Source organism: Oncorhynchus masou, chromosome 19 (genome assembly GCF_036934945.1).
Source record: "Oncorhynchus masou masou isolate Uvic2021 chromosome 19, UVic_Omas_1.1, whole genome shotgun sequence".
In the NCBI taxonomy this organism is placed as follows: Eukaryota; Metazoa; Chordata; class Actinopteri; order Salmoniformes; family Salmonidae; genus Oncorhynchus; species Oncorhynchus masou.
In genome coordinates, this window is record NC_088230.1 from 2,331,599 (window position 1) to 2,359,012 (window position 27,414).

The following is a 27,414-nucleotide window of genomic DNA, read 5'->3' on the forward strand; positions in this document are numbered from 1 at the left end:
TTTGATCAGCATCAGAGAGCCAACACACACCGAGACAGAGGGGGCTCTTTTGATCAGCATCAGAGAGCCAACACACACCGAGACAGAGAGGGGCTGTTTTTGATCAGCATCAGAGAGCCTACACACACCGAGACAGAGGGGCTGTTTTTGATCAGCATCAGAGAGCCTACACACACCGAGACAGAGGGGCTGTTTTTGATCAGCATCAGAGAGCCTACACACACCGAGACAGAGGGGGGCTCTTTTTGATCAGCATCAGAGAGCCAACACACACCGAGACAGAGGGGGGCTCTTTTTGATCAGCATCAGAGAGCCAACACACACCGAGACAGAGAGGGGCTGTTTTTGATCAGCATCAGAGAGCCTACACACACCGAGACAGAGGGGCTGTTTTTGATCAGCATCAGAGAGCCTACACACACCGAGACAGAGGGGCTGTTTTTGATCAGCATCAGAGAGCCTACACACACCGAGACAGAGGGGCTGTTTTTGATCAGCATCAGAGAGCCTACACACACCGAGACAGAGGGGGGCTCTTTTTGATCAGCATCAGAGAGCCTACACACACCGAGACAGAGGGGCTGTTTTTGATCAGCATCAGAGAGCCAACACACACCGAGACAGAGGGGGGCTCTTTTTGATCAGCATCAGAGAGCCAACACACACCGAGACAGAGGGGGGCTGTTTTTGATCAGCATCAGAGAGCCTACACACACCGAGACAGAGAGGGGCTGTTTTTGATCAGCATCAGAGAGCCTACACACACCGAGACAGAGGGGCTGTTTTTGATCAGCATCAGAGAGCCTACACACACCGAGACAGAGGGGCTGTTTTTGATCAGCATCAGAGAGCCAACACACACCGAGACAGAGGGGCTGTTTTTGATCAGCATCAGAGAGCCTACACACACCGAGACAGAGGGGGGCTCTTTTTGATCAGCATCAGAGAGCCAACACACACCGAGACAGAGGGGCTGTTTTTGATCAGCATCAGAGAGCCAACACACACCGAGACAGAGGGGGGCTCTTTTTGATCAGCATCAGAGAGCCTACACACACCGAGACAGAGGGGGCTCTTTTGATCAGCATCAGAGAGCCTACACACACCGAGACAGAGGGGGCTGTTTTTGATCAGCATCAGAGAGCCTACACACACCGAGACAGAGGGGGGCTGTTTTTGATCAGCATCAGAGAGCCAACACACACCGAGACAGAGGGGCTGTTTTTGATCAGCATCAGAGAGCCAACACACACCGAGACAGAGGGGGGCTGTTTTTGATCAGCATCAGAGAGCCTACACACACCGAGACAGAGGGGCTGTTTTTGATCAGCATCAGAGAGCCTACACACACCGAGACAGAGGGGCTGTTTTTGATCAGCATCAGAGAGCCAACACACACCGAGACAGAGGGGGGCTCTTTTTGATCAGCATCAGAGAGCCAACACACACCGAGACAGAGGGGGGCTGTTTTTGATCAGCATCAGAGAGCCAACACACACCGAGACAGAGGGGCTGTTTTTGATCAGCATCAGAGAGCCTACACACACCGAGACAGAGGGGGGCTCTTTTTGATCAGCATCAGAGAGCCAACACACACCGAGACAGAGGGGGGCTGTTTTTGATCAGCATCAGAGAGCCTACACACACCGAGACAGAGGGGCTGTTTTTGATCAGCATCAGAGAGCCTACACACACCGAGACAGAGGGGCTGTTTTTGATCAGCATCACAGAGCCTACACACACCGAGACAGAGGGGGGCTCTTTTTGATCAGCATCAGAGAGCCTACACACACCGAGACAGAGGGGGGCTCTTTTTGATCAGCATCAGAGAGCCAACACACACCGAGACAGAGGGGGGCTGTTTTTGATCAGCATCAGAGAGCCTACACACACCGAGACAGAGGGGCTGTTTTTGATCAGCATCAGAGAGCCTACACACACCGAGACAGAGGGGCTGTTTTTGATCAGCATCAGAGAGCCAACACACACCGAGACAGAGGGGGCTCTTTTGATCAGCATCAGAGAGCCAACACACACCGAGACAGAGGGGGCTGTTTTTGATCAGCATCAGAGAGCCTACACACACCGAGACAGAGGGGCTGTTTTTGATCAGCATCAGAGAGCCAACACACACCGAGACAGAGGGGCTGTTTTTGATCAGCATCAGAGAGCCTACACACACCGAGACAGAGGGGCTCTTTCTGATCAGCATCAGAGAGCCAACACACACCGAGACAGAGGGGCTGTTTTTGATCAGCATCAGAGAGCCTACACACACCGAGACAGAGGGGCTGTTTTTGATCAGCATCAGAGAGCCAACACACACCTAGACAGAGGGGGGCTGTTTTTGATCAGCATCAGAGAACCAACACACACCGAGACAGAGGGGCTGTTTTTGATCAGCATCAGAGAGCCAACACACACCGAGACAGAGAGGGGCTGTTTTTGATCAGCATCAGAGAGCCAACACACACCGAGACAGAGGGGCTGTTTTTGATCAGCATCAGAGAGCCTACACACACCGAGACAGAGGGGGGCTGTTTTTGATCAGCATCAGAGAGCCTACACACACCGAGACAGAGGGGCTGTTTTTGATCAGCATCAGAGAGCCTACACACACCGAGACAGAGGGGGCTCTTTTTGATCAGCATCAGAGAGCCTACACACACCGAGACAGAGGGGGGCTGTTTTTGATCAGCATCAGAGAGCCTACACACACCTAGACAGAGGGGGGCTGTTTTTGATCAGCATCAGAGAGCCAACACACACCGAGACAGAGAGGGGCTGTTTTTGATCAGCATCAGAGAGCCTACACACACCGAGACAGAGGGGCTGTTTTTGATCAGCATCAGAGAGCCAACACACACCGAGACAGAGGGGGGCTCTTTTTGATCAGCATCAGAGAGCCAACACACACCGAGACAGAGGGGGGCTGTTTTTGATCAGCATCAGAGAGCCAACACACACCGAGACAGAGGGGCTGTTTTTGATCAGCATCAGAGAGCCAACACACACCGAGACAGAGGGGGGCTGTTTTTGATCAGCATCAGAGAGCCTACACACACCGAGACAGAGGGGCTGTTTTTGATCAGCATCAGAGAGCCAACACACACCGAGACAGAGGGGGGCTGTTTTTGATCAGCATCAGAGAAAATTATGAAAATTATGAAACACAGAGAGACGAAAGAGGTTGTTTTATTTTTATATATATATTATTTTTTGGGGGGTCTGTCTTCTCTTGGCATCCATGAATACACGCCACTGACCCTTACACCCAGTTTCTCACATGACGCCAAATGATACAATGTTACTTACAATGTAATGTTGCTAAACTCTGCCCTACACACACAATAACCTACCTCTGTGCTGTTGCCAGTGATGCAGTACGAACTCCTCATTTGCCTCTGACTGCAGGACTTGAGAGAGAGGAGAGGAGATCATAATCAATTAGCACCCAGTCCTTATTAATTAAAGCCAGCGTAATGCCTCTTAACGAGCTGCTGGAATGTGATGGATGGCTAATTAAGGGATAATAGAAGCAGGATTAGAGTGGCTTATATGAAAACCTCTTCATCCCAAGAGGTCAATGTTCCATTTAATGGTAAAAACACAGAGGGTTTCAATTGAAAGAAAATTGTGAAATATTCATACTGTCCTTAAATATATTTTCAGAAAAAGGCAACACACATCCATAATGTATACTGGTAAAAAAATTGAATTTTATATGGGATTTTTGTTTCCCCTTGTACGAAAGATGATCAACCAAATGTTTTGTTCCTACAGATCAAGCTGTCAGACTTTGGCTTCTGCGCCCAAGTGTCCAAAGAGGTGCCCAAGAGGAAGTCTCTGGTGGGCACGCCCTACTGGATGGCACCGGAGGTCATCTCACGGTTACCCTACGGCACGGAGGTAAGGACACACGTTGACAAATAACACGTCTGAATAAGTGAGTGGAGCCTGTGTTTTGAGGAAGTATTGGCTGTTGTCAGGCCTGAGACGGGTGTTGTCAGGCATGAGACGGCTGTTGTCAGGCCTGAGACGGGTGTTGTCAGGCCTGAGACGGGTGTTGTCAGGCCTGAGACGGGTGTTGTCAGGCCTGAGACGGGTGTTGTCAGGCATGAGACGGGTGTTGTCAGGCCTGAGACGGCTGTTGTCAGGCCTGAGACGGGTGTTGTCAGGCCTGAGACGGCTGTTGTCAGGCCTGAGACGGGTGTTGTCAGGCCTGAGACGGCTGTTGTCAGGCCTGAGACGGGTGTTGTCAGGCCTGAGACGGCTGTTGTCAGGCCTGAGACGGGTGTTGTCAGGCCTGAGACGGGTGTTGTCAGGCCTGAGACGGGTGTTGTCAGGCCTGAGACGGGTGTTGTCAGGCCTGAGACGGGTGTTGTCAGGCCTGAGACGGGTGTTGTCAGGCCTGAGACGGCTGTTGTCAGGCCTGAGACGGGTGTTGTCAGGCCTGAGACGGCTGTTGTCAGGCATGAGACGGGTGTTGTCAGGCCTGAGACGGGTGTTGTCAGGCCTGAGACGGGTGTTGTCAGGCATGAGACGGCTGTTGTCAGGCCTGAGACGGGTGTTGTCAGGCCTGAGACGGCTGTTGTCAGGCCTGAGACGGGTGTTGTCAGGCCTGAGACGGGTGTTGTCAGGCCTGAGACGGCTGTTGTCAGGCCTGAGACGGCTGTTGTCAGGCCTGAGACGGCTGTTGTCAGGCCTGAGACGGGTGTTGTCAGGCCTGAGACGGGTGTTGTCAGGCCTGAGACGGCTGTTGTCAGGCCTGAGACGGGTGTTGTCAGGCCTGAGACGGCTGTTGTCAGGCCTGAGACGGGTGTTGTCAGGCCTGAGACGGGTGTTGTCAGGCCTGAGACGGCTGTTGTCAGGCCTGAGACGGCTGTTGTCAGGCCTGAGACGGCTGTTGTCAGGCCTGAGACGGCTGTTGTCAGGCCTGAGACGGCTGTTGTCAGGCCTTATTCTAAAATGGATGAAATAGTTGTTTTGTCCTCATCAGTCTACACACAATACCCCATAATGACAAAGCAAAAATGGGTTTATAGAAATGTTTGCAAATGTATAAAACGTTTTGAAGCTGGAAAGACTGCAAACTAGCTGCACTTCGTTTCGTTTGATCTTTTTTTCAATTGACATTTCTTTGAAAATATCCATAAAAATGATGCCAGCTGATTCATGATTTCAACTGGCTGAGAAATGCTGCCTCCCTGTCTGCCTCGTCCCGACCCCGACACGTTCATTACTATGGGACAGCTGGAGAACTAATTTTTAATATCGAAACAATGTTGCAAATGTCGGAGAGACAGACAGCAAGGTTTACACAAATCTCCTCTGTTGAAAATTAAATGGTCATCTTAAAGAAATGGGAGATAATGTCTAGATTCTTTTTATAGTGGAGATCATGTTTAAAACGGGCCTTGCTTGGCTGATGAGACAGTGGAATGTGAGATAATGTCTAGATGCTGTTTATAGTGGAGATCATGTTTAAAACGGGCCTTGCTTGGCTGATGAGACAGTGGAATGTGAGATAATGTCTAGATGCTGTTTATAGTGGAGATCATGTTTAAAACGGGCCTTGCTTGGCTGATGAGACAGTGGAATGTGAGATAATGTCTAGATGCTGTTTATAGTGGAGATCATGTTTAAAACGGGCCTTGCTTGGCTGATGAGACAGTGGATTGCGCAGACATATGGCACAGAGTAAATGGGCATTTTAACGTCATAGTATATTGTGGAATAGACCAATCACCATTCAGGATTAGGCCCACCCGTTGCATAATGTTGTAGAAAGTGAGCTGTGAAAAAAGACAATAACACCGTCCACACTGCCTGCTAGGTGGATATCTGGTCGTTGGGCATCATGGTGATAGAGATGATAGATGGGGAACCCCCGTACTTTAACGAACCCCCTCTACAGGCCATGAGGAGGATACGAGACAACCTGCCCCCACGGCTAAAGGAGTCACACAAGGTCAGCAGGGTTCATTTTTTTAATTAGAATTTTAATTGGCACATTTACAGACATTTTTATTGATGTCAGTTATTCCCCCAAATCAAATAAATAGTCATGTGTTCTTTTTCTCTCCTTCAGGTATCATCGGTTATGAGGGCCTTCCTCGACCTGATGTTAGTTAGAGAGCCGTCTCAGCGAGCCACAGCCCAGGAGCTGCTCCAGCACCCCTTCCTCAAGCTCTCGGGCCCCCCATCTTGCATCGTCCCCCTAATGAGGCACTACCGCCACCGCTGACCTGACCTCCCGCCACCAGGGCGGCGCCACACACCCTGCCAAACAAACACCCACATGACCTGAGAGACTACGCCACTAAAACAAACACTCACACCTGTAACCGAGCAGTAGTTTAGCTAGAGGAATTATTTACAAAGAAAAGATTAAAGAGAAACATGATATCTTCTATTTTGAAAAATACTATATAAAGTTCAACACTGGAGCATAGGGGACTGTACTGTAGGAGTCTCTTCTTCAGTCTTCTGTGGCAGGCTTATTGCTTATACGGGCGCCAAATGCTAACAAATGCGAGCCTTTTGGTTCGTACTCTTTGGCTTCACTAGGCTGCTAGACCAGTAGGGTGGGTCGTCCCAGTGCAGTTTCCTCTCTTACTAGGCTGTCTGTGAGTCCTGTAGAGTTGTACTGTAGTAGCCATCGACTAGAGCGTAGACGGTGTGCAGTGATCAGCTGACACTGCCTGGCTGGCAGCCGTGTTGAGGGACCTATGAGACACGCCCACCACCCCCAGACATGAGCATTAGATCTCAGAGCAATCAGGAAGCAGCATTTGGTGTTGACGAGTATTTGGTGATGTCTGAGTTGGGGCGGTGTGGGTGTGTCTTAGTCTGGCTAGAAGACAGGCTGTTCGCCTATTGGTGGAATAAAAACATCGCTCTCTTCACTTCTCTTTTCTCACACTAACAGTGAAAATGTATTTTAGAGAAATATGTAAGTTTTTCTGTACAGTTTTGATAATTTGCAGTATTTTATTGTGTCGTGACCATTGTGATATGGGCAGTATTACATAGAAATCAGAGTTTCTGCGAAGATCTTTCCTACTGTTTATAATAATAATCCATTTTTTCATTAAGAATTTAACCCCTAACTGTTACAAAAATGAACATGAATATATTTATTATCCCACATTTGTGGACAGAACCTCAATTGAGTGTGGAAAAAGGGTAAGGCCAGAATTTTGTATGCTGTTTTAAAGTATTTATTTATTTTTTTGAATTGAAAGGTTTATTTTTTGGTAGTGTGGCCTTTCTTTTTGTTTTACGTTTATAAATATCAACAGCCAAACAGTGATGTTGGTTATATCATACAAGCAATACCCCAAGCATATCCATCATCACCATCATTTATTAACCTTTAGAAAAAATGACATTTTTTACAAATCCCACGTAGCACTGTTTGAGTGGAAAGATAAGAGAAGATATCAGTTTATTTGTAAAAGAGATTCTTTACCCATCATGACACTCCTATAAATTCAATGGACACTCATCCAAGACTCCTATAGCAATATCTGAGCTTCTCAGTCTGATACACACAGTGGTAAAAGGCCTGTTTTTCTACTCCCACACATCCTGGCTGCCATCTGTTCCTTCTCTCTCTCTCTCTCTCTCTCTCTCTCTCTCTCTCTCTCTCTCTCTCTCTCTCCTCTCTCTCTCTCTCTCGCACACACACACACACACACACAAACAACTGTGCCGCGATCTGATTCTCAGTTCTAATTGGAAAGTGTAACCCCATTTTGTTTTTAACACATCATTCACTGTGAGATGTAAATATGAACGTGTGTGTGTGTGTGCGTGCGTGTGTGCGTGTGTGTGAGAGCTGGTTTCGGGACTTGAATGAGTACTACTATCCGTGGTGTTGCTTGTACAGTGATATTGCATGTTTGTTATCAGTGAAGCTGGTTTCAATTAAAAAAGCCCATTAAAACATTGACAAGTGTAGCATGTGTTTTTCCACACTCTCATCTGTACAAACCCAGGGTCAATCCGAGGGCCTTTAAACCCACCATCAGATATTTACAGAGCAAATGAATACAAAATACACATTCTTGCATGTTGATGTATAAGTCAAAGAATCAAGAATAGTTCAATTAATTTCAAATAAGTGCACATTTAATCCCTATAATTCACAATTCTAAAAGTATGCTTGAACTGAAATATCGATGTTGGTGTAGGAGGCTCATTGCTTCCTGTTTAGGTCTTATCCAATAAATGGGATTTTTCCAGTGGCCAGTGGAGTTGCAGCTGCACTTGAGACCACCGCTGACCACTGTCCTGTGGTCCTGAACGTCAGATCGCGAGGTTCCCAGTTCACTGCTGTCCATGGTGCTGATATCTCCCATTGCCGCTAGTTGTTTAAGCTATATCCCACCTTGTCCACATAACACTACAGATTACCAATAATTGTGTTTTTGCCCATCCCTGATACCAAATACCAAACCATGGGTTTTAATTGAATATGCCGCTAAACATACATAATAATGTTTAGCGAGGCACTTCAGTGGACACTGGTGTGTCTCCAAAATAGCCTTGCCTCTTTAGCTGAAACGACTAGAGGACAAATAGATAGATACGCATCACATGACTAGAAAATATAGGAGGCCATTGTTTTTTCCCCTCTTCTTGTGTGGAAGGAACTATAATAGGATATTGATTTGGTTTGACCCATAGAGATAGATAGAGGACTCATCTTTATGGCTGTGTCATTATAGCATCTGTGACAGCATGGGCAGCGCCATTGAGGCTACAACTCATAGGAATCCCCACCTAGTTGACTACTTTGACCACTTTAAAATGTCGGAAGCATGGTGGAAGCACTCAATGGTGCTGCCCATGCTAAAACAGCCTTTTGGCCAACAAAGGCCTCTATCATTCTCTATGGTTTGACCCAGGAGAATAAAAATCCTCTTTCACAAGAAGAAACCTTAAAAGGAAGACAGGTAATGCAATTTATGGAAGACGGGTAATGACATTTTTGTATTACCCAAACTCTGTGAAGTAATTTGATTACATTCAGTTACTTTTTTGGATTTCTTTCACCTTAAGAGGCATTAAGAAGAAGACAAAAAAATATGTTCAAGGCAATATGATTAACGATGTCTGTGGTGTTCAAACAAAGAGTTGTGGATGTCACGCATGCTCCATTTATTTCCAATTGGGACTTGCTCATATGGCGTTTCCTCTGAAGGCCCAGTGTCAAACGGCGAGATCAATAGTCCATCTCCGCCTCGAGGCCTTGGCCGTGCCATGCCGGACAGGAGCATCGATCACCCAGGTTCAGACACAACGCTCAGCCACTCCTGGTTAAAGACGTTGATGAGTGTGATGAATGTTTTACCCCCCTCCCATCTCTTTCAGTGTTTAAGTCCATTCAGTGCAACAATGTTTTATGTTAAGTTCTCATGTTCTGAAATATTTGGCAACTGTATGAGAAACTGGCTCCTGAAATGTATTTTACTATCCAACAATCTGAGCGAATGAAAGCTGTCTTAATGTCGTAGACAAGTTTGATAGTGAGCATACACAAAGAAAGCATGAAAAACAGGCTTACACAGGCTTAGGATATCTCCTGTAAAATTTATTTCAGTGAACATTAAAGTAGCATCAGCATAGTGTTCTATGCATAGTCTTTCTGAAAATAGTGTACATTTATTATTTTTAAATCTTAAATATCTTTGCACATTTCTTTCACAATGATAAACACTGATAAACTTCTTCTGACATTCTGATATGAGATAAATGTATTAAATATGTTGTTTTTTAGGGGGGGGGCACATTTTTACAGACCATGTTTTCCTTTTCTTTTTAAATTTACGTTTCATATTTTTTTCTTGACATAATTCCATCGATCTGGAAAATGATCCGTCATACCAAAGTAAAGCATTTACTGCAATGATTTATTTTTCATGATTTCTGAAGTTCATTGAAAGACCTGCACAGTGTACATACACACCACAACACCGTCCACTTTCACCACTATGGTTGCATTCTAAAACAAAAAGTAAAAACTGGAGTCCGGGAAAGTAAAATCTTCAGCTGAACTCTGGACCTGCTAACCAGCGAGGTTTCTTTTATAGCTCGTTGACAGAAAAGACAGAGACACGTGATGGGGGGGGATGATGACAAAAGCGCAGGCCTCTCGACAGAAAAAACTGCGATTTCTGGACAGCAGAACACACAGGGGTGGAACGCTAACTGAAGAAAAAATAAATTGAATGTTGCGCAAGTCTCCAAAGGACTTCAATGCAGGATTTTACGAGAACGCTCCAAATTACGCACACGTATCTCAAGTTAGCCATATCGCAAGTTAGGCCTCCATAAAGTTATGGCCTACTCTCCAATATATGGGGAGTTCAGAGCAAGGGAAGTCACATTGGTTTGACTTTGGAGAGGCAGGAGCGTTGTGGTTATAATTGTAGTCTAGTATCATTTTTTTTATATCCTTGAATGGAGAGTAGTCATGTCGTCTTGTTTTTAATGTCCTATATCCTTGAACATGGAGAGTCGTAGTGATTTGTAGTGTCTGATTCCTTACATGTCTTGAACATCATGTTGTGCTTGTTTCAATGTCCTATTACCTTGTACATGGAGAGTCATTGTGTTGATGATGATCTAATGTTTGATTCCTTAGATGCTCTTGAACATGGGGAGTCTTGGAATGTTGTTCTACTGTACTATCCTTGACCATGGAGAGTTGTCATATAGTGTTTGTTTCAATGTCCAGTTCCTTACATGTTCTTGTACATGGACCGGTCGCGGGGCAGCTGTGGCTGGGTGACAGCGGTCAGTTTGAGGTGGAAGTGGTAGACGGACAGCGTGATGACGATGATGAGGCCCAGGATGAAACCCAGGATCAGAGGAAGAGTCTCCTCCAGCTGTTCCCGCTGGTCCGTGATGCACTTATAGGCTGCAGGGTGAAACACACACACAGAATACATTAGTGTGTGTGTGTGTGTGTGTGTGCGTACGTGCATGCGTCTGTCTGTTTATCTGTCCATATGTGTGAGTGTGTTACCCACACACATACATACACACACACACACAGTTCTATCTGCACATGGGTTTGCGGCTAAAGCTACATGAGTGGCCTGCAAACCTAATCCTAACCTAAACCCTAACTGTTACACTAACCAAACTATAACCAATAAGGAAATTCAAAATGAGTTCACTGGTCAGTCAGGTCCCTTTACTTTTTCCCATGCCCACAATGAGAAGATTCTCCTCTATGTGAGAGAGCCTTCACATGACCTCGCTGACTAATATTAGATCAAAGGTCAACACATAATAATATGAGGTCAACATGTCCCAGAAACAGTCTCACTGGTCTCTAAATTAGAAAGTGTCATATTTAAGGGCAACAGTCAGGCAGGGCCTTAAACTAGTTTCGCTCATATGTCGTACTGTTTACATGTACTATAGCCTTCTGATGTCCTGGATCATGGGATGGATTTTATGTTTATATTTTCAATGGTGGCCTTCTCTGGTGGTTTGCAGATTTCCGAGAATGTAGCTTTAAAAGTGAATATAGTATGTACCAGATGAAAGGCCACTGTACACCAAGGGTTAATAAACACTACAGTTGAAGGGCACCGTAGCAAAACGCAGTCTAGTTTACTGCAGTCCAGAGAGAGAAGAGTGATAGCCTTTAGAGGGCACATTGACTGACAGTATATATCTAACTACAGTCGTGAAGTCTGCATTGAGGACAGGGCTATAACTACAGCCATAAAATCCTAATGACCTCTCTCACGTTCCCCTCTATCTATCTCTCTCTTTTCCTTTTCCTCTCTTTCCCTCCCTGCCTCCCTGCCTCCCTCCCTCCCTCCCTCTGCAGCCATGCTCTTCAAACTGCAGCAACCAGCCCCCACAGAGAGAGAGAGAGAGAGAGAAGGAGGGTGAGGGAGAGGGCGAGGAAGGGCGGGGGGGGCATAGTTTGTAGGGGTTGTGAGATAAGTTCTCCAATACTACTGCACGGTAACCTCTCATTATCATCATCATCATCCTCACTAGTGTCATATCTCTCCTCCAGGTGACAACCTTTATTATACGGGGCTGTACATTTGACATGGGTGGGACGTTTGACATGGGTGGGACGTTTGACATGGGTGGGACGTTTGACATGGGTGGGACGTATGACATGGGTGGTACGTTTGACATGGGTGGGACGTTTGACATGGGTGGGACGTTTGACATGGGTGGGACGTTTGCCATGAGAGGAGTACCACCGGAGGTTGTTGTGCTGGTATGATGTAATGGCTAGATCATGTATCTTCACTGAACATGGCTGGTATGATGTCATGGCTAGATCATGTACCTTCACTGAACATGGCTGGTATGATGTCATGGCTAGATCATGTATCTTCACTGAACATGGCTGGTATGATGTCATGGCTAGATCATGTATCTTCACTGAACATGGCTGGTATGATGTCATGGCTAGATCATGTATCTTCACGGAACATGGCTGGTATGATGTCATGGCTAGATCATGTATCTTCACTGAACATGGCTGGTATGATGTAATGGCTAGATCATGTATCTTCACTGAACATGGCTGGTATGATGTCATGGCTAGATCATGTATTTTCACTGAACATGGCTGGTATGATGTCATGGCTAGATCATGTATCTTCACTGAACATGGCTGGTATGATGTCATGGCTAGATCATGTATCTTCACTGAACATGGCTGGTATGATGTCATGGCTAGATCATGTATTTTCACTGAACATGGCTGGTATGATGTCATGGCTAGAACATGTATCTTCACTGAACATGGCTGATATGATGTCATGGCTAGATCATGTATCTTCACTGAACATGGCTGGTATGATGTCATGGCTAGATCATGTATCTTCACTGAACATGGCTGGTATGATGTCATGGCTAGATCATGTATCTTCACTGAACATGGCTGGTATGATGTCATGGCTAGATCATGTATCTTCACTGAACATGGCTGGTATGATGTCATGGCTAGATCATGTATCTTCACTGAACATGGCTGGTATGATGTCATGGCTAGATCATGTATCTTCACTGAACATGGCTGGTATGATGTCATGGCTAGATCATGTATCTTCACTGAACATGGCTGGTATGATGTCATGGCTAGATCATGTATCTTCACTGAACATGGCTGGTATGATGCCATGGCTAGATCATGTATCTTCACTGAACATGGCTGGTATGTAAGTCGCTCTGGATAAGAGCGTCTGCTAAATGACTTAAATGTAAATGTAAATGTATGATGTCATGGCTAGATCATGTACCTTCACTGAACATGGCTGGTATGATGTCATTGCTAGATCATGTACCTTCACTGAACATGGCTGGTATGATGTCATGGCTAGATCATGTACCTTCACTGAACATGGCTGGTATGATGTCATGGCTAGATCATGTACCTTCACTGAACATGGCTGGTATGATGTCATGGCTAGATCATGTACCTTCACTGAACATGGCTGGTATGATGTCATGGCTAGATCATGTACCTTCACTGAACATGGCTGGTATGATGTCATGGCTAGATCATGTACCTTCACTGAACATGAAGTCTGAGTTGATGTCGAAGGGCTGGATTTGAATGTCACTCATGGCGACAGTCACTCCCTTTTGGTGGTCACTGGAGATGAGGGTGAGTGTCTGCTTAGCCTCGCAGACATAGGAGTGGCCAGCAGGGGTCACTAGCGCTGACAGACCGTGGGAGCTGGCTGTGTGCTTCCCAGCTAGATGGAGAGATGGGATAGGAGGATGCAGTACGTGAGGAAACATACTATATGGGTAGGTTGGTCTAAAAGAAGAGCACAGGAATTCCCACAAGACTGACAAAGTGAGACACACAGCTAGCCAGACAGACAGACGTGCGGACACAAACAGGCAATCCCGAACGCACACACACGCACATCTACACATGCACACACAAGCATGCATGGATTTCATACAGAGAAACACAAAAACGCAACATGTATAGAAATAAGTAAAATAAAGGCTACAAAATATTGAAATAAATTTGGAATAATAGAGTATTCATATTAATATTTATGAAATAATTTGGAACAAATATCGACATTTAACAACGTCTAAGTATAAAACGTATTAGGGCGATAGGAATCACTTTGATTCTACACGCAGGTAAAACGGCCACTGCGGCAGATGCACACCAATAGCGTGTCCAGAAAGACGGGCTTTTTATCCAGCAAAAAAGTCACCGTTTTTCTTTCAATAATTCCGTGTTCAACTTCTGCCTGTCCCGTCATGAGTTTTAAAATGTGAATTTATACTGAATCCAAAAACTGTGCTGTTGGGGTAGGCTACGGGAATTTCAACATTAGCTCATCATATGTCTAATCGAAATTACTGGAATTAATCAAAAGTGACGGAAAAAAATATATAAAACAGGAACATAATAATAATTATAAGTAGAAGGTTTATAGAAGAAAAATATATTTGAAAAACTCCGAAATAAGGCCTAAGTATATTAATTGCCTTTCTTTATTGCACACGTTTAGTGCAAATATTAAATAATTATTATACAAAACCATTTTTCAAAACATACACAGAAAATGCTGAGTGGGATATAACTGCTACTCACGGTTGTATGGGTTGATGAAATGCGTTTTCTCCGAGGTGTCATAAACAAACTGCAATTTGCTAATCTTCCACACCTCATCTCCCTTGTCACGGGTTTCCTGTCACACACACACGCGCGCAGTCACACACACACACACACACACACACACACACACACACACACACACACACACACACACACACACACACACACACACACACACACACACACACGCACACACAGTCATCACCAGCAGAAGAAGAACATTACGGATGTTATGTGTAGGCGTTGTTATCTAAACATATTTTTACAAGAATCCCACGCGGGATAAACGCTCTTAATGATTTTGGGTAATTGTAATCAGACGCGGTTGCCTACTGACTGTTTCACAGTAGGGGACAAACCTTGACGAAGTTGATGCGGAGTGTGTAGGCCTTATCCTTCCACGAGATGTGTATATCGGCGTCCTGGCTCCCGCATTTCCCTTCAATGTCTGCCCCGCGAGGCAGAGCCAGATACGCATTCTCCGTGATGAGCTGCAGAGAACAGAAGGGCAACAAACACCAATGTGTGATTGATTGTGATGGTCACATGCGTTTCTCAATAGACTAGTCTTCTTTGATGACAATATGGACTTGTTTCACACTGGCACGAAGTTGCTACAGTCGGCCAATACGGGTTTCCAAAATATCAGCACATCATTTTACGCACAGCCCACCGCGCGCAATACCGTGGCATGAGTGCCCCATGTGTGTCTAAATGAGAGTAAATTGTCATATACAGAAATGTGTCAGTGTCTAAATTGACAACCGAAGTCTGCCGGGCTGTGTCCACCCACGCATTCCCAGCGGTATACTAGGCTATTATAGTGAGGATACGGTCCAAAAGGAAAGTGCCATGAAAAGTAGTGTTAAACTAACTGTATTATCTACGCAGTTGTATATGAAATCTTGACTTGGACACCTTACATGCGAAGTAAAAAAGAACACAGAGACATGAAATATCGGAGTTGTTACTTACGTCTATCCCGTTGATCGCGAGGACGTCGAAGGGGACCGTGAAGCGGACAGCGAACTCGACCATGAGGCAGGTGGTCCCGTTCTCCCGGACCACGAAGATGTCTTTGTCTGGGTTGGTGGACAGACCAGAGAGATTCTCTCCCTCTTGCTCAGCCGTCACGGTCAACCGGGCCAGGATCCCTGAAAACGGGGTGGTACTGTGTAAGGGTCACGTCAGCAGTGTAGAGTACAAGGGTAATAGAGTGGCAAACACATGTTATATGTTGTTGTTGTTTTTTTGCGTCAATCGATATTGCAATGAATATGCCCAAACATGTGAGGTCTGCAGAAGGAATAGAATAACATAGAATCTGTAGGCTATAGTATAATGAAAGATGGTTCACAGGAATGTGTTTTACTGTCAATGCTCTTACAGACTGGAGTGCATGCCATGCAACATGCACGATCAGCAAAACCAGGCAGCCCGAAGACTCAAAGATTAGACTCTAAAGGGCTTCTTGTCTCCCAGAAGAAAACTGTTGGGAGCAATGAATGAGGACCTATAGCTTCGCTTGAGTACATTTGCCCACTTAGATGTAACAATACCCAGCTACATGACACGGATGTAGTATACATTTTAAATCTCACCGCATGTCTATGCTAGAAAAATGGGAGGACATAGAGATGTCCATATCGGTGAGTCTAATACATGTTATAATAATGACTTGCATTTGAGTATTCTTCTCACAATTAGCTTTTCACTGCACTGACGTTGAATACAGGTAGGGGATGTGCTACTACGCACACACTGAACAGGAATGCCCCCCCCACACACACACACACACGCACACAAACACACACACATGCGCACACACACAAAGACAGCTAGACACGCAGGCTGCTTTGTGCAGTCACGACCGAAATATCGTATGCAACACACGTGCGCGCGCGCACACATGCACTCACACACGCACACACACACACACGCACACACACACACACACACACACACACACACACACACACACACACACACACACACACACACACACACACACACACACACACACACACACACACACACACACACACACACACAGTCGTCGCTTACCGAACAAACGTAGCAGAAGTCCTGCGCTGTCCAAGGTGCTGAATCTGAGCCGCTTCATTGTACTGGATCCGGGCACTGAAACGGCTAACTGGCGGGGTAGCCTGTGTAGTGAACCCGCAAAGAAAGAGAGAGAGGGAGAGATTGAAAGAAAAGAGAGAGAGCGAGAGAGAGAAAGAAAGAAAGCAATGAGGGATCCCGCTGCTCAGCGTCAGGTAGTCACGCTCATATCATCGCGAATGCAGCAAATCTCCAGGTGGACGTGAGAGAGATAGCATCCGGTTTGCTGCGCATTAAAATGCCACAGTTGTTCAGTTGCCGCTTTCTGAACACCTTGTACTGCTCTAGACTCTCTCCGCGCTCTGAATTCAGTCGATGAGAGAGCTTTAGGTGAGCGTCGCCTGCGGCAATGCAGAGATTCCCCTGTACATACCAACAGATAGACAGTGAGCCGGTAAGAACGCTCTGGGTGACTCACGTGATTCACCGGGGGAAGAAGTTCAGTTTCTCTCCCGAAGTTTGTTTCTTCCAAAGAGCTTCGCTGCAGCAACCGCAGCTAGTCCCGCAATGCTTCTGTATCCATCACTGTGATTGCAGCTGAGGTGTGTGTGTGTGTGTGTGTGTGTGTGTGTGTGTGTGTGTGTGTGTGTGTGTGTGTGTGTGTGTGTGTGTGTGTGTGTGTGTGTGTGTGTGTGTGTGTGTGTGTGTGTGTGTGTGTGTGTGTGTGTGTGTGTGTGTGTGTGTGTGTGTGTGAGGGGGATCGTTGCTACCCCCTCCTCTCTGCTTCTGAGCAAGATTGCAGCTGCTGTGGTGTATGTGCGTGCGTGGATTGCAGTCTGGCAACGCGCTCTTTCTCACACACAGCTCAGTGTGTGTGAACTCAGGCTTGAGGACACCCGCGCAGTCCTCCTCTCACACCTTTGCCAAAGACATTGTTCATAATATACAGCGTACATACATACCCTTGACTACCGTGTGTGTATGATTAAAACAATTCTAAACGTCACTAAACATATGAGTCGAAAAAAAGGAGTATGTGTGTGATGTGTCAGATGATGTTAGACTTTATCGCTTGTAATCCGGCAATAGTGGACATTGTCCGTAAATGCTACTGACTCAGAAAAGAATAGCTGACAGAGTCAAAACTCTGTCAACCGTTCAGCTGTGACAGTTGACACTCCTATGCTCAAGTCACCTCCACCCCCCCACTTTCCACTTCACAAACACAGGCAACAATACAATCTGCATCAGACAGTGAAACAAAATTCCTATAACGCCCTGTAAATGTGATAGCATTCTCAGTATACTTGACCCAGTACTCAGAATGACCCAGTTTTCTAAAGTCAAGGTTTTGTGAGGGTTTTATAACTTACCAAGGAGCTTGACGTTGAGGAAACACACACACATACTCTCTCCTCCAGAGAATACAAACCCTTGCCATTTTTAAATACAAACGAATATTTATTTATTCATTCATCTTAATATTTCACAATTTAAGAATATAATAATTAAAATATAATTAGAAACGCAGTCCCATGAAAACGAGTTAAAGAAATGTCATGTCTATTGATATTTCACAACCGTTGTGAATAGCTATGCAGGTGATGGCGTTTGCTATTCATAGTAAATGTACATAATCTTTATGGTAGCACAGGACTCCTCTTTGTGCTTGAGGCTTCCCCGTGGATATGCCTTACGTTTGTCCCACCCCCTTCCCGACACTATACAAGGGGGCAGTGTGTGTAGCTTTTTGTTCCAGTCCAAAACAGTACTAACACACCCGATTCAACTAATCTCATAGTTCTCAATCTAAAATCACGAGTAGGTTAGTTTAATCCAGTGTTTTAGTAGGCCTAGTTCTGGAATAAAAGCAGTGGGAATAAAAGCTTGCAAATACTTCGGCTCTCCAATGGGACACTGGGCTATTACGCATGGCGCACAAGACATACGGTTTAATAAGAATGGGCCGTTTTAAAATTGAAGTCAAGCTCGCACTTCACGGCGCTTATTCTCCCCACCTGAGGGTGTTTTGTACTCAGCGGAAACGTCCCTGAACGCGGAATTCCTCGCGGTGAACCTGAGGCGGGATCTCCTCCACACGCGACCTCCTGCGCCTCCTTCCCGCTCTGTTTAAACGCGGGGAAAGTACATCTCCGTAACAGTTTGTTGCCCAATACTGTTAAAGTCGTTGAGGAGCTGGCAATAGGCAGTGTAACATCTGCAATGTTGGTGTTGGCAGTTGGTGGAACGTTTCTCCACATAGTTTTGAACGGTCAGGTAGCACAGGACTGATACTTGTAGGCAAACTGCACATTTTCTGTAATAGCTATCTTCAAATCGCCTCATATTAAAGTCAGGTGCTGTTTTCAGTTTGTCCTTATCCAATTCATATTTTCCTTTGTTACCTGTGAGGGCAGTTAGTAGGATAACAAGACGAGAGGCAGTTGGCGCAGCTAGTGACGCACAGCTTTTGGTGGTCTTCAGGGTGTTGTCAGAGCTGGTGAACTTGCCCCCAGGTTTGATGACCTTACAGACGTTTTTAGGGCAAGTCAGGTTGTTAGATCGAGGAGGGGGGTTGAGGGTGAGGACAACCGAGAAAAAACAGCCCCTGTGGGTATGCTGTCAGTCTCTATCTCAAACTCCTCGATGGAATCCATTGACAGTCGTTGACTCTTTAAGACCAGATCATTTTACTCTGTGACCCGAAGCCCTCGGGAGCCATGTGATGTCCCGTACACGCTTTGGAGACACGCCTGAAGAACAACTGGTCTCTTAATGGGATCCAATAACTTTCTCACCAACTTCTCCTCGTTTACGTTACAATCCGAGCTGACATGGAAAGGACCATCTTTCTGACCCCCAACGTCGTTCTCATTCGTTTTTTTTTGATTGTTTGTTACTGGTGTGTGCATAAAAACAGTCTGTGTGGCCGAGAAACTTTGCCACCTCCATCGCCGAGTTACCGACTTTATTCTGTCGGAAGCCCCAGTCTCTTGAAGGCTCTCACCAAAAACGTTGAGTGACCTGTCACCGCCGCGCACATCAGCGCAGTTCCCCCACGCGTCAACCATCTCTAGATCTGCATTGTTACTCACCAAAATCTTCACTGCCTCCACAGGCAACCTTTTTCACATTAAGTAAGTGAGCTCAGTGCAGCCACTCTCGTCTTTGACAATTGACACTGGCGCCCCTATGGAGAACCATTTCTATACAAGTGGACCTGGTCTGACAGTCGGGGAGCAGAACAGAGGAGATGAGGGGGATCTGCGCCCCCCAGTTTTGGATTCGGTAATTCTCCTATCCAGCGTGTCAAGAGAGCCCTCGCCAAGTGGACCTTATCCTTCAACACGGACTTGATGGGGAGTCTGGTGCTTGTTTGTCCGTTGGACTACACCGGAAGTTTCAACATGATGACTAAACCGATAGAATAACGTTGTAATGTAGGGATATGTTGGAGAAAAGGCCTTCCAGTCAGGAGGAGCAGGTTTGGTGTTACCTCTCTCTCCCAACCTGATGCGCACCACTAAAACATACCGCACCTCAAAGCGGTGTTACAGCGAAGAAAAGCCATGGAGTTGCCAGGACAATGCTAACATCATTAACATACTTTTTCACGTTTTCGAATGGTAACACTAATAGTTGAATTATGAATAAAGCGCTTCAGATGCTGCACCGCCTGTTTGTATGTAGTGGTCTGGGCGGCTGTAAATTAATTTAGCGCTTGTTGAATCTGATTATTGAATGTGGAACGCGAATCACGTCCACCGCTCGCTCCCGCCAGGGTTCAACGTTAAGGGAGAGAGGTGTGGGCGTGTACCCCCCGCCCGCCCCTCTCAGCCTTCAATGACACATATATCTTCAGTTGTCATCCTTTCACAAGGCAAGAACCAAGATATGTTTTTATTTTTACAATTACATAACATTTACATTCACAGGTATATTCTTGGGAGAGTTTCACACTGTTAAAATGGAACAGGTCGTACACTTTTGAACACTCCACAACCACCGGTTGACTGAAATGTACATCATTAAGGAATTGAGTGACCTGTGCCAAACTTAGTAAGTCAGTCTGAATTCAAGGCCTGTACAGAGTTTGGTGGCGAAAAGGTGCAACTAAGTAAGTTCTCTGTCACTTGTGGCAGCCAGAGGAACAACAAACACAATTAACTCAAATCACACAAAAATAAGGAAAACATTTGATCAATTGTACCTGTTTTGGACATTTGAAAAGGTCCTGAGAATCATTTAAAAATATATATTTCCCAGCACTAGGAGCTAAGTGATGATGCTCATAGGCAAAGCATGCTGCTCAGACCACTGCACTATGGCAGTTCACAATACTCTAGCAAGACTCAAGAATACTGTGTATGCTGATTACACCTGATGGTAATAGCAAGTCTGTTTCAATGGTTTTGTTTTAAGCCTTCCCCAATCCATAACCCTAAACTTAACCACTCCGAATGAATACCTAAACTTAACCCTTTGAGTTGTTTCTGTTTTATCCCTGTAACCAGGCGGAATTAATGGGTCAAAAATCCAAAATATGAGATCAGGTTGGAAAATATAGCAGTTGACTGAGGAAGGAGGGAGAGGCTGGATAGTAGTCGTGGTTAACTTTCACCCTGTAACCAGGCAGAATTAACCCTGTAACCATGATGAATTAAGACTGTAACCAGGCGGAATTAACCCTGTAACCATGATGAATTAACCCTGTAACCATGTGGAATTAACCCTGTAACCATGTGGAATTAACCCTGTAACCAGGCAGAATTAACCCTGTAACCATGTGGAATTAACCCTGTAACCAGGCGGAATTAACCTTGTAACCATGATGAATTAACACTGTAACCAAGAGGAATTAACCCTGTAACCAAGAGGAATTAACCCTGTAACCATGATGAATTAACACTGTAACCAAGAGGAATTAACCCTGTAACCAAGAGGAATTAACCCTGTAAACATGTGGAATTAACCCTGTAACCAGGAGGAATTAACCCTGTAACCAAGAGGAATTAACCCTGAAACCATGATGAATTAACACTGTAACCAGGCGGAATTAACCCTGTAACCATGAAGAATTAACACTGTAACCAAGAGGAATTAACCCTGTAACCATGTGGAATTAACCCTGTAACCAGGAGGATTTAACCCTGTAACCAAGAGGAATTAACCCTGAAACCATGATGAATTAACACTGTAACCAGGCGGAATTAACCCTGTAACCATGATGAATTAACAAATCCAAAAATAGAAGTTAATTACATAATACATTGAATTTGAGCAAAAGACCATTCCTCCAGCTCCTAAAAAAAACATGTTAATGGTGGGCTCTTTTTAGGTATCCCCATAGGCCAATAAACAAAGAGCCACGACGACAGGCTTTATTTTACACCTGGATAGTTTATTGGTACACATACTATAAAACAGTATTAAAGGAACAGGGTAACAACAGTATTTTCATTGCTATAAGTTCGACAGTAGGCCTACGATATAAATACAAAAACACTCACAGGATGGTCTGTATGTCGACAAAGCTACAGTCAAAATAGAAAAAAAGAGGATATACAAATCGTAAAGGAAATGAAAAGGTGACATTGTTCAGCGAAAATAATCTGCTTTCTCAACAAACTAGAGAGCAAAAGTTTACATGTAGTACAGGTCACACATAACAGAAACATTCAACTAGTGCAAAAAACATATCGTCTTAAACTACACACTATATTTAATATATAATATATATATATACCTTTATATAAATAACCCCTTATTTTGGCATTTATCATTCGTAAAATAATTTAAACGTCCTAGCAGACATTGAGTGGCACATATGAAAGCAATGGAATAAAATATAAAAGCACTTTTTAATTTTTTTAAACTCGTAATTCTGCACTAGATATGTGGCGAGAGGGTTCGTAGTTCCATGTAGTGTGAGGTGCTAGAGAGAGAGAGATAATGAAATGCACTGAAACAGAAAAGACGAGAGGAAAAGAAAGAGGACAGGGTTTGATAATTGTCTTTCCCAGAAACCAACAGAAGTGCACTATTCCCCAGCCCTTGATTGACAGGGTCACCGGTGAACACCTTTTTGGTCAAAAGTAATTAACTACATACATTCCCATATATACAATACTCTCTCTACACCAGTTGAGTAAAACTACAGCAGAATTATACAGCAGAATGTTTAAAAGTACAACAATCTGTAGGGGTTGTTGTCACTTATTGTGTATTTTGTGTAATATCTGTTTTGGTCAATCTTTATGAGTGTAATGCCATGCAGTATGAACGCCTGGCCACACATTTGTCTGTCTGTGTACACAGTATATGCACACAAACTACAGTACCCATGATTACTTCATAACAACACTCCCACAATGCATTTCTCACTAAAATGGCCGCCTGTCCAATACTGTCACTGCCAGAGGTTAGGCTACCCTTTACCCCAATCTAACGTTCACCATAAGTGGGATGAAAATATATCTGACCCTAGATCAGATGTTAGGCGCAACTTCATCCAACTCCATTGTGTCATCATGGCTGAGACACAGCGACCTATGAACCTCTGTTAAGTCCACCCTTACTGTTTCTACAAAACCAGAAACAACAAACTAGAAACGTCTTGTCCTGACTTGGTCTGTTCTGATATTCACTCCGATCGATACCCAATGAAGTGCTTTTCTCCACAGCTGTGCTTCATCACCGATTGCACAGGAATATCTTGTTTGAAATGAAATCAAACGCCCGCACAACATACTGTTCTGAGCTGCTAAGGGATGTGTCGCCAGCTAGCTCAGAGGCCAGCAAAGGGAATTAATAAGCATGTAAAAACCATGTAATAAGCGTGTAATAAGCATGTTATTACCATACCTAATCCCTCTGGCTATGGCACAGGCAAGTACAGGGATCATATTGCAGCTGAGGTACAGTCAGAAGTGCATCTCAGAGCGCACACCATTTTAAACAATGTTTTCATTACTGGGTAATAAGCAGAGCTAGATGGGTGTTTCACTTACATTAGGCTGCTGTACTTATCGGGAGTCAAAGGGTCTATGAAAACACATTGTAGTGTATAGATTGTTGAAAATGGGTCCACGGTGGGAGTTTATGAAGACTTATTACGTTTGCCATTGACAAGTACAATACATTTACTGGTTATTTCTGAAGTGGCTAAGAGGCCAGTGATGCAGTCATACCCCTTGCATACAGTTCTGGCGGTGTGAAAGAATCTCAGGTGTAGGGGCTTTAGGTTTCCTGGGGTGGGAATCATATAATACACAATCTGATGAAATAAAAAGTGTGTATGAAGGACAAGCAGCAGTGTTAAGGACTACCTGACGTTGGGTTGGGGTTTTTCTCCCAACACCGTTCATCCAACGTTTGTCTTCATCTTTTGTGTGTGTTTTTTTTACATTCTTATGAAAACACAGAGAAACCTAGTGCACTGCTACATTTTCCAATTCGGTTATGATGGCCTACCACATATAAAGTGCTCAGGACATTACTTCAACTCTTGTGTAGCATACAGTATAATTCACATATTTTGTGCTGACATAAAATTCATAACTAATATATACGTATTTTCCCCGTCCCATATTCTGGTGCTGTTATTGATACCCGGTACCATTAAAAATACAAAATAAAAGTCTTAAAAGAGTTTGAACAGAAAACATGATCTGTTAACTTCGGTTTGAGCCGTCATGACAACAGAAAGAGCAGACGTGAGAGTACGTGTGTGTAAGTGGGTTGTCTGTATCGCTATGCATGTGTACAGTGACTATTGATAATATCTGCAAACATTGCTTCCATTAAAAACAGATTTGAAAGAAGATGGATGGAGGTGTATGAAAAGCAGATCCGGGTAGAGGGGTGGAAAAATGGAAAGGTGAAGGTTGGTTGTGTCTCTCAATGTTTCGGTTGTCCCGTCCACTTTCCAACAGCAGTCGCTCGTCTTACTGTCAATCACTAGTCTGCACCAATGGCTCCGCAGCACAGGGTAGCTGGGGATGTCTCAGAGTGGGGTTTTCCGTGGAGGAGTGGTTGGAGTGAAGGAGGGCAAGGTTTGGGAATAGCACGTGGGATAACTCTGTAACTGAGAGGGGGGTCAGAGATGGGAGGACAGACCCTGTGTGGGAGTGGTTCATTGCAGAGGGAGATATACAGAGATAGAGAATTATGAACTATGACAATATTGCAGGTTGAGGATGGAAGGCGGAATCTAGGGTGTGTGTGTGTGTGTAGTGGGGTCTGTAAGTGTGTCTGGGTCTCTCTGTCAGTTGTTTGAGAGGGCAGTGTCTGTGTGTGTGTCTCAGGTGCTAGTGGGGGTGTTCAGACCACTGTGGCTGGTATGGGCAGTGTGTGTGTGTGTTTCTGTGTGTGTCTCAGGTGGTGGGAGTGGTTAAACCACTGTGGCTGGTCTGGGCAGTGTGTGTGTGTGTTTCTGTGTGTGTCTCAGGTGGTGGGAGTGGTTAAACCACTGTGGCTGGTCTGGGCAGTGTGTGTGTGTGTTTCTGTGTGTGTCTCAGGTGCTAGTGGGAGTGGTTAAACCACTGTGGCTGGTCTGGGCAGTGTGTGTGTGTGTTTCTGTGTGTGTCTCAGGTGCTAGTGGGAGTGGTTAAACCACTGTGGCTGGTCTGGGCAGTGTGTGTGTGTGTTTCTGTGTGTGTCTCAGGTGCTAGTGGGAGTGGTTAAACCACTGTGGCTGGTCTGGGCAGTGTGTGTGTGTGTTTCTGTGTGTGTCTCAGGTGGTGGGGGTGTTCAGACCACTGTGGCTGGTATGGGCAGTGTGTGTGTGTGTTTCTGTGTGTGTCTCAGGTGGTGGGAGTGGTTAAACCACTGTGGCTGGTCTGGGCAGTGTGTGTGTGTGTTTCTGTGTGTGTCTCAGGTGGTGGGAGTGGTTAAACCACTGTGGCTGGTCTGGGCAGTGTGTGTGTGTGTGTTTCTGTGTGTCTCAGGTGGTGGGAGTGGTTAAACCACTGTGGCTGGTCTGGGCAGTGTGTGTGTGTGTTTCTGTGTGTGTCTCAGGTGGTGGGAGTGGTTAAACCACTGTGGCTGGTCTGGGCAGTGTGTGTGTGTGTTTCTGTGTGTGTCTCAGGTGGTGGGAGTGGTTAAACCACTGTGGCTGGTCTGGGCAGTGTGTGTGTGTGTTTCTGTGTGTGTCTCAGGTGCTAGTGGGAGTGGTTAAACCACTGTGGCTGGTCTGGGCAGTGTGTGTGTGTGTTTCTGTGTGTGTCTCAGGTGGTGGGAGTGGTTAAACCACTGTGGCTGGTCTGGGCAGTGTGTGTGTGTGTTTCTGTGTGTGTCTCAGGTGCTAGTGGGGGTGTTCAGACCACTGTGGCTGGTATGGGCAGTGTGTGTGTGTGTTTCTGTGTGTGTCTCAGGTGGTGGGAGTGGTTAAACCACTGTGGCTGGTCTGGGCAGTGTGTGTGTGTGTTTCTGTGTGTGTCTCAGGTGCTAGTGGGAGTGGTTAAACCACTGTGGCTGGTCTGGGCAGTGTGTGTGTGTGTTTCTGTGTGTGTCTCAGGTGGTGGGAGTGGTTAAACCACTGTGGCTGGTCTGGGCAGTGTGTGTGTGTGTGTTTCTGTGTGTGTCTCAGGTGCTAGTGGGAGTGGTTAAACCACTGTGGCTGGTCTGGGCAGTGTGTGTGTGTGTTTCTGTGTGTGTCTCAGGTGGTGGGAGTGGTTAAACCACTGTGGCTGGTCTGGGCAGTGTGTGTGTGTGTTTCTGTGTGTGTCTCAGGTGGTGGGAGTGGTTAAACCACTGTGGCTGGTCTGGGCAGTGTGTGTGTGTGTTTCTGTGTGTGTCTCAGGTGCTAGTGGGAGTGGTTAAACCACTGTGGCTGGTCTGGGCAGTGTGTGTGTGTGTTTCTGTGTGTGTCTCAGGTGGTGGGAGTGGTTAAACCACTGTGGCTGGTCTGGGCAGTGTGTGTGTGTGTTTCTGTGTGTGTCTCAGGTGGTGGGAGTGGTTAAACCACTGTGGCTGGTCTGGGCAGTGTGTGTGTGTGTTTCTGTGTGTGTCTCAGGTGGTGGGAGTGGTTAAACCACTGTGGCTGGTCTGGGCAGTGTGTGTGTGTGTTTCTGTGTGTGTCTCAGGTGCTAGTGGGAGTGGTTAAACCACTGTGGCTGGTCTGGGCAGTGTGTGTGTGTGTGTCTGTGTGTGTCTCAGGTGCTAGTGGGAGTGGTTAAACCACTGTGGCTGGTCTGGGCAGTGTGTGTGTGTGTTTCTGTGTGTGTCTCAGGTGGTGGGAGTGGTTAAACCACTGTGGCTGGTCTGGGCAGTGTGTGTGTGTGTTTCTGTGTGTGTCTCAGGTGGTGGGGTGGTTAAACCACTGTGGCTGGTCTGGGCAGTGTGTGTGTGTGTTTCTGTGTGTGTCTCAGGTGGTGGGAGTGGTTAAACCACTGTGGCTGGTCTGGGCAGTGTGTGTGTGTGTTTCTGTGTGTGTCTCAGGTGGTGGGAGTGGTTAAACCACTGTGGCTGGTCTGGGCAGTGTGTGTGTGTGTGTTCTGTGTCTCAGGTGGTGGGAGTGGTTAGACCACTGTGGCTGGTCTGGGCAGTGTGTGTGTGTGTTTCTGTGTGTGTCTCAGGTGGTGGGAGTGGTTAAACCACTGTGGCTGGTCTGGGCAGTGTGTGTGTGTGTTTCTGTGTGTGTCTCAGGTGGTGGGAGTGGTTAAACCACTGTGGCTGGTCTGGGCAGTGTGTGTGTGTGTGTTTCTGTG

At 45.7% G+C, this 27,414-nt stretch overlaps 2 protein-coding genes across 3 annotated transcripts in view; one reads left to right on the plus strand and one right to left on the minus strand.

Moving 5' to 3' along the window:
* The window catches only part of LOC135505711 (serine/threonine-protein kinase PAK 5-like), a 121,649-nt gene extending 113,988 nt beyond the window's left edge, over positions 1 to 7,661 (plus strand). The window contains 3 exon segments of the mRNA XM_064924772.1: positions 3,784 to 3,909; positions 5,837 to 5,971; positions 6,092 to 7,661. Of these exon segments, the coding sequence (XP_064780844.1) occupies positions 3,784 to 3,909; positions 5,837 to 5,971; positions 6,092 to 6,247 (417 nt within the window). The 3' untranslated portion in view covers positions 6,248 to 7,661.
* Positions 7,662 to 9,580: 1,919 nt separating this feature from the next.
* LOC135505712 (lysosome-associated membrane glycoprotein 5-like) lies at positions 9,581 to 17,462 on the minus strand. Of its 2 annotated transcripts, XM_064924773.1 has the most exons (7): positions 17,184 to 17,462; positions 16,709 to 16,809; positions 15,620 to 15,798; positions 15,004 to 15,135; positions 14,621 to 14,717; positions 13,566 to 13,754; positions 9,581 to 10,930 (listed from the first exon to the last, which is right to left on the minus strand). In XM_064924773.1, exons 2-7 carry the CDS (start codon positions 16,764 to 16,766, stop codon positions 10,752 to 10,754), a joined length of 834 nt encoding a protein of 277 aa, XP_064780845.1. In that variant the 5' UTR covers positions 16,767 to 16,809; positions 17,184 to 17,462; the 3' UTR covers positions 9,581 to 10,751. The 2 variants fall into 2 exon arrangements, with proteins under 2 accessions (XP_064780845.1, XP_064780846.1); XM_064924774.1 differs by lacking the exon at positions 17,184 to 17,462 and having other exon boundaries at positions 16,709 to 17,141.
* Positions 17,463 to 27,414: the final 9,952 nt, after the last annotated feature.